At 40.8% G+C, this 13,194-nt stretch overlaps 1 protein-coding gene across 1 annotated transcript; it reads right to left on the bottom strand.

Moving 5' to 3' along the window:
* Positions 1 to 4,213: 4,213 nt before the first annotated feature.
* Positions 4,214 to 12,817, bottom strand: LOC121355777 (hyaluronidase-1-like). The gene is made up of 3 exons (XM_041471478.1): positions 11,900 to 12,817; positions 5,759 to 5,848; positions 4,214 to 4,642 (listed from the first exon to the last, which is right to left on the bottom strand). The coding sequence occupies exons 1-3, from the start codon at positions 12,815 to 12,817 to the stop codon at positions 4,214 to 4,216; spliced, it is 1,437 nt and encodes a 478-aa protein (XP_041327412.1).
* Positions 12,818 to 13,194: the final 377 nt, after the last annotated feature.

Here is a 13,194-nt window from a genome sequence, read left to right as displayed (position 1 = left end):
CCATCCATGGAGGCAGGGAGGAGGGCAGAGGTGCCAGGCACTGCCCTTCCCCTGCCACACACACCCTGGGCTGAGCTGGGTGAGCCATGACAGATGCTGCCAACTGCATGCCAAGGCTGCTTACTCACAGTTGATTGTCTTGGGTGACAATACTCAGCTTATGGCTTTGTTACCACTTCCTTGTGGGTTTTGTCTGCTTCCTTAACCCTGGCTCAACATTATAGGCAGAACCTGCTCAACATTATGGGCAGAACCATGTGAGTCAGATGGAGGAATTCATGTGACTTTCAGAAAAAAAAGCATTGTGGGAAAGCACCTGTATTTTAACAGGGGAACATTTGACCTGGTGGGTTTCCCAATCCAGATCAGGTCAAGGGTCCCTGAGCAGCTGTGTCATCACAAGCAGGCAACAGCATACCATGATGGATAGGAGTGGGAGGAAAGTTTGGGAGTGGAAAGAAGATGCCAGTGGCACCTAAAGCTGGCCAAGCTGGAACCACAATCCCACACATTTACCAGTGAGACTGAAGTGGAACAAAATGAGTCTTTCTATATTTCATGAGTTGCTCAAAATATGAATTTTATTAAGTGCAACACCCAGCTGTGGTGAGAGAGAAATAGGAAATGACCATAATGCTTCCCCAAATTTCAGTTTTTGAGTGCTAAATCAGAAAACGTGATAAAAGCTGAAAGCCTGTCAGTGTGTTGGTATTGCTTATCCTCAGCTAATTAGAGGAGTCTACAGCTCAGCATTTGGGAAGAACTGGGGTCTGGGTCCATGATCATCTTGAAGCAGAAGTGGTTCAGATAAAATAAATCAAACTCCTATTTCTGTTGTCTCTGGAAATCAATACCTATTTCCCAGGATCAACTGTGGTTTAGAACTGGTTCCAGCTAAGAACATCATGGTAAGTGTTCTCTGCTGCTTCAAACTCTCCCTTCTCCAACAGTTGTACTACAGATACAAGCTGGATCGTGTCTCTCCAAAGACTGAACTTACAAACTGTATTAAGTAAACCTATTAGTTCATCATTTAATTTTAAGAGTAGTATTAATTTAAGAGTAACTGAAGGAAGAAAACTGCTCGTTACCAAGGTTTTCACTATATTTTGTGTTCTCCATGTGGTGCATGCTCTGTGGTCCTGCCTAGCACCAGTTTCCAGCCAACCTGGCATGATCCCTCCCTGGATTTTCCCTGGTAAAGGGCACTAATGCAGCACCACAGAGTGACACTGTCCTGGAAGGTGGCCCATTTGTGGAGCTAAGGAATCAAATACATCCTAACTTTGGTACTGGCTGGTGTAATTGGTGGTCCACATGGGAGCACTCAAGACATGAGATACCTGACATTCAAATGTGCAACTTCTACCTGTCCTCAGTCAGCAGCAGAGCTACCTCCAACTCCACCTCTTCCAGGGACATTGTTGTATGGTAAATGTTGTTTTCTTCACAAAAGAAAGGGCTCAAACTTGGTGAAATAGAAAATAAATTGTAAAATTACATTCACTTAGATACTTGATTCCTTTAATAATTATTAAGTAGCCTAGACCAAATTCTGATTTTGGTCTTCTACCTAAGACAGCCTTGTGATGCAGATGCAGACAGGGCTTGCAGCTCTTTACAGAAATATATGACCTAAATTCAAAAGCTTTTGTATCCAGATAGATGCACTACCACAGACACTCACACACTCTTCTGTGTGAAATTGTACCCTAGGCTACAGGAGAACCACTGGACAAATTCAGGCCTGACATAAACTGACAGAGCCTTATGTACTTGTACAGGTCTCTACCAGCATTTCCTCATACAGGATATCACCACAGACTGAATCATGAACATGGACATCTCACTCACATCATTTGCTTAGTTTGTATAAATTTCCCACAAGTTATCATAACTTTAGCTGATGAAGCCCTTATTGAATTCATACTACCCAAATAAATCTTCTATTTAAATCTCAACATCATTTATTCTTATAAGCACACGGAAATAATGAAAACACATTATGAAGTGACACAGAACATTTTATAAAGACATTTCACTGACACAGTGCATAAGCATTACATCTTCACTTCAGCTCTATGAGGCAGCATTACAGAAACCAGGAGCATCCAGTATAAATACAGACTGACATTGGTGACAGGTATTTAACAAAACTTGCTAACAGTTTCTATGCTTTCAAGATACTAAAATAGGTGTAAATTCCCAGAAGTTTAACAAAATCTGAACTGAATAAAGGAGGTAAAGTAGAATATAGATATAATATTTTATAAGGTAAACACAATTACTTCAATTTAAAGACTTAGTTCTTAATAGCTGTTAGTTTTTCTAAACTTCAATTTTAATCCTTCCTCTCCCCCACCAAAACAAGGAAGCTTTTTACCTTTACTTTTGCTGCCATCCATTGCTGTTACACATTACAAAGCAAAAGGTCAGTGGCAAAGCTCTCCTGGAGCTTCTCAGCACATGACATTACAATGACCCACTATAGGCCCCAAGTCACTCAGTCTCAAGTGAAGTCTGTTCAATTTCAGTGTCTAGGTTTCAAGGCAGGTTTAGCATCCACTGCAGGTCTGTAATGAACTGGAACTTTGGTTAAGTGAAACTGAGCATCACCTTTCACACCAGCTGTGAATCAGGTCTGGGCAAAGCAAAGACAGTTTTTGCTATATGGTGTTACCATGAAGAAATATTCAGAGATAAGGAGATTAGAGAGAATACATCAGATTATAATTCATAGAGAATTCAGACCTCCTTACACAGTAGGTGCTATATCTTCTCCAGATAGCCCTGCTGATGTTAATCAAACTGCTAAAGGAATGGTGTGCTGTGTAATGTGAGCAATGTAGTCAGGCCACAGATGATCAATACAGACACTTGTAAGGGCAAAAAAGAAGTCTTAGACCCACATGTGGGCTTCTTATTAATGTTTGTGTCCATGATCTGGAACAATATTCAGTCCAATGCATCATACAAAAATCTCAAATAAAATTATTTTATTAAGTCAGTGTGGTGTAGGAAATTTCTTGGGCTTGTCTTCAATTCAGTGAAGGTGTCCATTGTTTGTTACATTGAAAGGCTGTGTGGAACACAGATAGGTCTTTCATGGAATACATTTGTTCACACATGAACGTGAATCAATGAATAATGGCAAATGGACATGGCACAGCCCGACAGAACAGTGTGTTATGGACGCTAAATTAACCAGTAATCAGTAGTTCATTAAGCTATACCACCTTCAGAGAGGTCCCCATCTGAAGCCAAAGGCTGCAAGCCAAAGTATTTCAATGAATAAAGTTCTTCATTTTCTCCTGACCTGCTGAGGGAAATGCACACTGACAGTAGGATCTGTCAGCCTGTTCTCATTTCCCACTCACTGACCAGCCAGCAGAAAGCAAAGACCTGCAGCAGCTCCAAAGGCAGCAAGGATGCTTCCTTCCCAAGGGGTTGGGGTGAGCAAAGAAGTGCTTCCCTACTTCCTGCCCAGGCAGAAGCACTGCTGGGTGCCAGCTGCCAGCACTGCTCTCAGAGCTCACAACCCCTCACCTAAAAGCAATTGCAGAGATGTTCAGTCAGACAGAATCTTTTAAACTGATGGCAGAACACTAGTACTGGAAATACTTATACCTCTGGAAGTAACACAAATCAAATTAGGCCTCAGAATACTGAAATATAAATTTTTAAAAGTGTGTGCTGATGTCTAACTCTATACTCTTCACATTGCTTATGCAGAAGCAGCAGGATCAATGGATGTGGCTCTGGGCACAGTGCAGCTGCTCACACAATGTACCACTGGATTTCAGCAAGAGCTGCAGAGAACAGTTCCCAGTCCTGGGTCCACAACACTCTCCTCCTCACCATCTTAAATCACCCACCCCCAAAACAAAGAGGTTCTGTGTTCTTCTTTTTAAACTTCTGCATGGCTGAATCATTGTACAAGTTCATTCAACTTTTTTCCTCAGGTAAAATTTCCACTGCAACAACAGAATCTTTATCTGTCAAACACATGAGTGAAACACAAGGTAGGAGTAAAGGAGCAGGTAAAAAATGCTTTCAAAATTTTTAATGTCTAAAAAAATTCCAGGAGTAGAAAATTGCTAAAACAGAATAAAATCATTTAATCAAGAATGCCTTTTCCCTTTACAATATTTTTTTTAAGAAACAGGACTCTTAGAGGCACCATTTTTATTCCCTTGCACTTCCTTAGAAGACCTTAATGTGTAGAACAAAGCAGAAGAAGCTGCATGGCTCCTAAGAGGAAGACAAAAAGGCTTTGTTTTCTTGATCTACTAAACACCACATGAACCCAGTGTTCCAATAGCCTTTGGTCAGGCAATTCACAAAATATTCCTGTCCAGCCCTGGTAACACTGACAAATAAACCTCTGCTTCATGGCTTCAATACTCTCCAGGCTGGGTTTACCAGTCACCTGGAACCTGGGGCCCCTGTCTGAGTGACGGTCGTGGATCTTAAAATCAGCAGGTGACAAATGGAGGTAGGCAGAGGAGTCGCTGTTCTTGCGGATGCATCTGCCGTTCTTCTTGCACAGGACTTTGCTGCAGAGCTTGGCTGCTGAGGTCACATTAATGACATAATGTCCCAAAGGTCCGTCGATGTACCGCTTCACCGTTAAGCAGCTCTCCTGGGAAAAACAAACAACCACAACACATTTCTAGTATCTAGCACTATGTCCAAGTTTATTGTGTCTAGAAAGATGCAAGTACTAAACTGTTCTTGTCTAAAGTAATCCATTGAGATAAATCTTGTTGGACTTACATACTTCAGGGATCTATTTGGTTTAAATGAGTTTATTTCCATGTGTAATATTAGAAAAGTATTGACCTCTACTATAGTTTCTATTTGAGTGCCTGGTAGGAACATATAGTGTGAGACTAGGGAGGAGTCGCAGGAAGCAGAGAGGTCATATGGTTCACATCTGAGACTAACTGGTTGCTTAAGCAGAAATTTCTGGTAACTGCTGACTAGGAGAAGTGCATGTTTTAACAGGTTTTAAAGCAGAAATTAAGTCATCACTCTGGCCCTGATCACTCTAATACCTTCAGTTTACCAGGAGCCACATAATATTCATAAACCAGCACAGAAGTTGCTGCAATTGCAATTGGAAAGTTTCAGTTCAGATTTCCTGGTTCCTCTGACCAAGTCAGTAGTACTTTGCCAGAGACTTCAGGAGTAGGACAGCAAACTGCAAGAAAACCTGGGCACCAAAGAACAGGTTTAGGAATGGGGGTTATCCTGCCATGCCTCCTGGGAAACTCCAGTCCTGTCTCCCATCTCCTCAAGAAGATTTATTTATGAAAGTCTGAAGAACCTGGGAGAAGTAACTAGGGCTTGTCTTGTGACATTATTTTCCATGTAACATTTCAAGATTAGCACTGGAGAAAATACCTCACCTCCAGGCTCCATTCCTTCCCAGTCCATCTGGACAACTGCTGTAGTTACAAAGTAGAACACTGTAAAATAATCTGTGCTTATATTTGTATGGCATTGCTTTGAAACACATCTTTCTCCTCACCTGGACTCACTATTCCACCGAGCTACAAATGACCTGCCCAAAGCAATGTGCTCTGGAGCAACAGGACTTGTCAGCCTAACAGAATTAATGAGACCTGAAATTATTACTGAGCCATCATCCTCAGCTGTTGGCTGATGGCACTGATAAAGATAGATATGGAGGGTGTGGTGCCAGACAAGAGGTACTGAGGTGATTCCTGAGAACTGGCAAACTGATCTGACCGACCTTTGAGCTGGCATACTGCATACTGCCCCAGAGAACAACTCCAGCTGCTCCCAACGCCGCGCTTTCCCCGATGGTATTGACCAGATCCCTCTGAAAAAGAAAGCCAAATCCACACATGAGAAAAACAAATATACAAAAGTTAAAGTAAAAAGGCATTGGGATATGGGCATGGCTTCCTTTTTTTTTCCCCAGAGGGAACACTGGTCCTGCGGTATATTCTTCTCAATAAAATCACTGTTTAGTTTAGAAAGCTCTTCTGTATCTCTACAAAGGTTTGCATATGTGGCATTCATCAGTGTGCCTCTTAAATAATGAAATCTTTATCATTTATTCACAAGGGTTCCTCCAACCAAGCCAGTGGAGTAAGAATTTAGTGATCTGTTTTATGTACTAGTCTTTGAATGATTACCAAACCTACCTAGGTAACATTTTTGGCAAGTGGTGTTCAGTCTGATCACACATCAGTGGATCACCCTTACAGTGTCTAGCTGCAGCTGATGGCTTTAGGCAGGGTCTAACTCGTGCTGCTTTAGCCATGTTACAAACAGGGCTGATGCTTCTGCCAGCATGAGTGCCATTAGTCCAAGAAACATATATTTGAAAAATGAACCTCTCTCCCTGCTACAAGTGCCAAGTGGGGGAAAAACCAAATGCACACACCTGCATATTTAACCATGTCCACTTTTAGAACTGAACCAATAAGCAGCTGAGTTATAGCAATAGCAATAACACAACTCTACCAGAGCAGCCTGAGTGTGCAACAGCAGTCACCAGTGCCTTGCCAACCACATGGCAATGTATCTTGCAAGTGTCTTAAATCATTCTCTGAGATTATGAATATTGTGTCTAGAAAAATGCAATTAAATCTTCAAAAATATGTAGGAAGGAACTTCTTCCCCCAAATTTCGAGGCATACTCATTTACATAAAAAATCATTTCTGTCTTCAATAATTGATTAAAAAGTAATTCCTGATCAGTATTTGTAATGACAGACATTACAATATTTCTCAATTTGAAAAAGAGAAAATTCCTTTTAAAATATTCTTATGGTCTTTTATACAGTCTTTGCAACTCTTTTAGAGAACAATCAAAAATACCAGCCAAATTATCTCAGTACAGTGTTGGCAAATTTAGAAAAGCAAAATTACAGAATGGAAGAACTGTGTTATTATTAATTACTACTAAATAACATATTCCTCTGTGTAAATGGGCCTGCATTGATTTATCAATGCATTGTTATGGAATTTCCATTCCTGAAACATCTGTGGCCTGAGAGATACAAAAAAAGCACAAATAAATATAATGGGAAAGGAAGAAGCCACTGAAGAGCTGAAGACAATTACAGAGAATTTAGAGGGAATTTGACCCTCAACTAAAGGTTGGACAAAAAAGTGCAGGAGAACCTGCAAAAGTCTGGAAGAGTAGAGCTTGCCTACTGGTTCTTAGTGCAGAGTTCAGAGTGATTTAAGGTGTAACTGGTCTTGCCTGAAGCTCCTGTTGCTGCTGATCACCCAAACAGTCTTTTAGAGACTCTTAAAAGCATACAGATGAGTAGTACTTTTTAAAGGCTAGTGGTGTGGACTGCAGGTGTTGTTTTCAATGGGGTTAAGGAGGATGGGTATTTCCTACAGGAATTAATTAATCAGTTTTTCTTTAAAAAAGGAGTATGCTAATTAAAGATCAAAATATCAAGTGTTAGAAGAATGTGAAATTCTGACTGTTGTGTTGGTAATGAGAGTTCCCAGGCCTTCATCATCTGCAAAACATTGTATGAAGTTTACCCAGATGCAAAGACTGGACTGTGATTCTACATTACTCACATGACAGTTGAGTGATTTTGCACTAACACATTTCATACCTCATTAAAAAATGAATTCAAACTTGTCAGACCTCCAGAACAAATAATCAATAAATATTTAAGATTGCTGGATGAACTAGGACCTGAGAAAACCCTGAAATAAATTTTTTGTAAATAATATGCTCTGGGAATTAGAGTGCTTGACCAGAAGTCAGTAAATCTAGTTTTTATAACCCCATATGACTAATTTTTCTTTTGTTAGTTTTATCAGATCCACAAAAATATTACAGCACTTCATGTCTAATTCATATGGATATAAAACTGACAAAACTAATCCTTAAAGTTCATCTGGGCCTCTAGATGTGTGAAGTTCAATGGTACTGATAATTTCACACCTTAGGAGCCTACTCTTCCTCTTTCCTGCAATCTAGAATTACCACCTTGACAACACTGAGAAATTCAGCACTTATCTTTGGCTAAGGCCAAAATTTGGCATTTTATTGGAAGGTATGTTTTCCTAGGGATTCTTAAAGGACTCTTACAGCACCTGCACGGGTGCTAGATGCTGGTAAAAACAGCAGTTTACCACAATAATATTGTATAGTGGGACTTCATTTAAATGCTTTCCTTACACCTTACGTTTCCTCTTTTTGTATTCTTTGAAACAAAGGTCAGGTGCTCAGAGTCCTTCCCAGAAGGAGAGAAATAGAAAGAGCTGGTCTGATACATAATCTGCAGATAACCCTGTGGAGAGGGTTACATTCATCATGAGGTTTCAGGTGACATCTCTGTCTGATACCATTTCACTTTGCACCAAGTCAATGAATGCTCAAAGGAGAGAAAGAGAAATAAGTGGGAACCCAAGTACAGCTTATGATAAATTTGGGTTAATAATGAAGGACTGAGTGAGGCACATGAACTCCACCAGCAGCCTCAGACACAGCAGTCCTGGCTTTGAGACTGAACCATGTGCCCCTTCTCACACAGCACAGCCTGGCATTGGTGGGGGCTCACTGGAATGGCTCTTCTTTGAGAGTGTAATAAAAGCCTCATACGGAAGAAAACATGCAATTAAAAAAATAGATATTTTAAATATTAATATCTTAACATTTGTCTAGCTGGGGAATCCTAATTTGTTTCTTGTGTCAGACTTTGGCAACTGGTATTTGTCTAAGTGATTAACAAGTCAACAAGCTTCTTCCCTTGTGATGCTCATTTTTGTTCAAGCTTTTGGGAGCAGTGTGCAACTACCTAAGGTCCTTAAGACTAGGCTGGGCTACTCCCAAATGGACACCTGATTCAGCAGGGAGGAGGAAGCTCTACTGTCAGTCAATGTTTCTTTGTATTTAGATCACCCAAGTCACTGCACTGGGCCTTAAAAGACTAGGAGGTGAACTAAACCATTAGTTTTAGAGCTCAAGATGAATGTGAAACAAGACAGTCAATTTTAGTTACATGTTGAGGAAAGAAAAATATCTGTAATCTTGAAGATTGTTACAGATGAGAGTTTTCTGTATTCAGCAATAGTAGTTCAAGCCTGGCATGGTTGCAGGGGTTGGTCTCTATACACATGAACACCTGGTCATCAAAGACTATCTGTAGGGGAACAACAGGACTGCTATTCATTATTAATAATTTGCCAGTTGTCATCCTGCTTTATTAATGATTTCAGCCATCTAGTCAGGAAGCACAGATGCTACTGTGCAACTTCCCTCCCCCACATGCTTAGTAGTGAATTGTCTAAGCAGAAAGTTTCTAAATACCCTACAGATGGCAAAGTACTTATACACATTTATAGCAAATACAAAAACCTTTTGTAATGATTTGGATCCCAGTTCAGAATTTATAAATTGTTTCCAAGACAAAAAGCAGGATTAATTTCTCAGGCACCTCATGCACAACTCACCTGATTTCCAGATGCAGTCAGGGTGAAAGGTACAGCGCACACAGCTACTGCATCTGTCTGGGACCTGGGCCTTTCATCTTTCTGAAGGTTTGATAGACCTGTGTCTCTCCCTCAATGACTCTGACTCACAACCACTTTTTCTGACTCCACTGTGCAATTTCACATAAACCCTTTGTACAGAAGGGCTTGCACACAAGTCTTGAATGTCAGTAGTGTTTCTGTTGGAATAGAAAGTACAGCTCTTGCACAGCTCGATGGAGCAAGGCTGTGGTTGTCCTGGCCCAGTCCCTGCCAGAGGTCAGGTAACTATCCCATCTGCCCACTGTCCTGATTTTTCTGTGACCATTTAGCCTGGATGTCATTGTCCTGGGACCTTTCCTTGCCACCTTCATGCACATTGTTTCTGGAGCTCAGAGGTTTCATGCCTTTTTTGTAACTTTGTGAGCATCACTTAAGGGCTTGGCATGGGTCAAATGAGAAGCGCCAGCCTAGTCTAAAACCTGAACATACAAAACCTCCACATTTAAATCATCCTGGTGGCTCCAGGGCTATGAAAGAATACAAGAACATTATTTTTTGGATCATTTCTATGTTTTTAAATACAAACCTGCAAGTTCCTGTCAGACCCCAAGCTGTTCTCACAGATTATGTGAGTAGTCTGGCCACATTAAATGCTGTCCCATGCTGAGTACCCTGCTCATGCTGTCCTTATTAGAAAATATGTAGTGGAGCATAATCCAAATATGTTTCTCTGACTATGTAAAGATCTTTTTAAAGTTGTAAAGCAATCTTTCAAGTATCCAAAAGTAAATGGCTACATGCAACTGGAAAGCAGGCTGGTGAGTTAAAGAATGTAACCTGAGAGAAGCATCACTACAAATTACTACTGTACTGTTCAGAAAATATCTTAAGGTAAAACAGTAGCTGTGTACTACCACAGATTTTGAACTCACACATAACTGGTAACAGCATGCTAGTATTTGTGACTTTCAGTAACATTCATGGTATTTTTATATTGGTCAAGGGACTAATTAATTTTATAAAAATGTATTATTAGAGACTGCATTTGAAGAATTCTTATGTACTTCCTAGCCTGAGTTCTTCAGTGAAGGTGTTCTGGGTGACATCCTGCCTGTGCTGACCCCAGTGACTCCTTGCCTTCAGGACTAGGCTGGCCCATAATTTCTGAGTCAGCTAGCACCTGTGATTTCCACAGAGAAAACAGCTCCAAGAGTTCCTGGTAGCTGAAAATGAATGAGACCAAATTGCTGATTAGTTCTATGTACTATTTGCTTCTCAGGGGCAGCCTGAAAGTATAATTTTCTTTCTGGGGTCAGCTTGAAACATTTCTCAGGCTCTCAGGGATCTGCTGCACCTCCTCAGGTGCAGACCCAGGCTGAAGCCCCCCACAGCCTGTGGCTCACTGGACTGAACTTTGCCTTTTCTCTTGCCAATTCTCTCCCTTTTTCTGTTCTGGTTTGAGTCAGGAACTTGTCTCTGGCAGCATTAGAAGGAATGTCTCACACAGGTCCCCATAAAATAAAGGGAGGGAGAACCCCCAGAAGCCCTTTGTCATCAAGGGGTTATTTCCATGAGTTCCCGGTCCCAGATTTTCTCCTTTCTCATGGAATTGATAGAAACCAAATAAAAGCCTTTGGCACTTGAAGCAATTATTAGAGAATAAGTGCCTGTGCATCTGTGCATCTCTATTATGTGCATAAACAAAGTTGGAGCAATAATCATCATTACATATCCAGAAAGTCTGAGATTTTCACATGTATAATTTACCATCAGTGTTGTGGCCACTACATATTTATTGCACCTGAACACTGGTTAATGGAACAATTCATGACTCAAAAACTTGGTTTCTTTGATAAAAGGACACCACAGTTTAGCATTAAATGTTAGACATGAACATGTTGTACTTCTGAAAAGTGAGATAGATGGCCAATGCCCATCATGCAGGAGTTAGGAACTCCAGGACAGATTGCTTTACTTGAACTAGTTTATTTCTATATTGAATGAATTTACATTTGCATAAAGAAAAAAAAAAGCCCTGAGGATCCTTTGTCATGAAACTTTATCTTTCCATTGCACTAATTAATTTTAAATGTCACAATATCTGTCAAGCTCATTCCACAAGCTGCCCTGAAAAATAAAAATATCAGAATGAATTACTTCCTTAAGAAATATATTTCTTTGTACTTTCTTTCTAAATTACCTTCATTAAAAGTATACAATGCTATCTCACAGAGGTAGACCAAACCACTGCAAGATTAACTCTTGAAAGGCATAGAGTTCTGTACTGTGAGTACAGTACTTCCTCTGAGGGGTCTGCCTTAAATGTGAAAAACAAATGTGTAAGTGCTGTTAGAACATATTTCTTCTAAGAGGCTATTTCTAATTCCTACATTTTGAAAGAAGTCTGTCTGCTTACCTCTGTTAAAACATGAAAAGTATAGGCATAAAATGGTCTGGAGTAAACAAATACAGGCAAAACATAGTCTTTTCTAGCAATTGAGGCAATACGTATTGCCTCTTTAACCCGATAGTGAACAAATTTTAGTGCATTTGGACTTGACTTCAGAATATAATCCAGGTATATGGAAGGGTAGAGAGCAGTGCTTTCCTTCCACAGCCAAAGCAGGAGGTCGTTGCGGAAAGACTCGATGGGTGGGCATTTCCCTGTGTATGTTTGGGGGTGTTCTTTGTAATCGTAATTGTAGCAGTCTGGGTAAAGATAGTAACCCCACAAACCGTCTGGTCTCATGTGCTCAGCCAGAAGGATGGTGTTATTCATAAAATTCCTGCCAGCATTTTCAAATTCCTCTTTAGCCACTTTCCTAATTTTGTCCTCTGACCACCGAGGATGCCGTCTCCTAACAATCTCCAGAGATTTATTTCTATAAATGCTTTTATTGCCCCAGTTCCTATCCCACTGGGGCCTCCAGTTTTCCCAATCAATGACTGCAAGTCCCTGAAATTTCTTCATGGGTATGCAATAGTCAATGTCAGACTTTGCTTTGCTAAGGTGTTTGATAAGACTTTCGTTCTGGGGCAGCCCTCCATTAACGGGATCTCCATTATCTGAGTAGTAGGGGTAGTGTCCCAAATGGGTGTGATAGAAGATTGTCACGTTGGATCCACTCAGAGTCTCATTGATGTTGGATGCAATGTCAAAAACACCGAGATCCAGGTCCACCTTGTAGCGCAGCCGGCACTGCTCGGTGGGCGCGTTCCAAACGACCACGAAGGGCTTGTGCAGAACCGGAGGGGCCCGTGCCGGCTTCGGCAGCGCGGCGTCGGCCAGGGCGAGCAGCGCCACCGCTGCCAACGCTGTCACCCGAGCATCCATGGCTTGGGCTTTTCTGGGAAATTGCTAGGATGTGCCCTTGAAAACAAAAACCAAGATAAAATGTTAGAAGGGCAGCATGGAGGCAAGTTTGATGTAAGGGAATGTGTTTTGGTTTGATGTGCTTCTGATAACATTGAACTCGGCGCAAAGAGAGAAAAGTGCAAAACTGATCTTGTTAAAGTTAACGCTAATTTCAAATGCTTTGAAAAACGTTTTGATGGACTACACTGTCTGGAAACTTCACTTCCTTTTCATCCAGACTCCTCACACAGTAGTTTTAGACCTTTCCATAACATTTATTTGCTCCCTCATGTCTACAAAACTAGACAATAAAGTAATAACCTAAAATGACAGGATAAAAAAAGAATGTGCACTCA

The sequence above is a fragment of the Pyrgilauda ruficollis genome, unplaced genomic scaffold, assembly GCF_017590135.1.
Source record: "Pyrgilauda ruficollis isolate IOZ18807 unplaced genomic scaffold, ASM1759013v1 scaffold27, whole genome shotgun sequence".
In the NCBI taxonomy this organism is placed as follows: Eukaryota; Metazoa; Chordata; class Aves; order Passeriformes; family Passeridae; genus Pyrgilauda; species Pyrgilauda ruficollis.
The sequence above is the reverse complement of the archived record's forward strand: the minus strand, read 5'-3'. Positions and strand labels throughout refer to the sequence as shown.

Excerpts from the sequence above, each read along its gene's own strand:
- LOC121355777 (XM_041471478.1), bottom strand. The coding sequence starts at position 12,817 with ATGGATGCTCGGGTGACAGCGTTGGCAGCGGTGGCGCTGCTCGCCCTG. Across the intron at positions 5,849-11,899 it reads CTTTTCATGTTTTAACAGAG|AGGGATCTGGTCAATACCAT; the intron begins GTAAGCAGACAG and ends TTTCTTTTTCAG. Across the intron at positions 4,643-5,758 it reads TGCAGTATGCCAGCTCAAAG|GAGAGCTGCTTAACGGTGAA; the intron begins GTCGGTCAGATC and ends TGTTTTTCCCAG.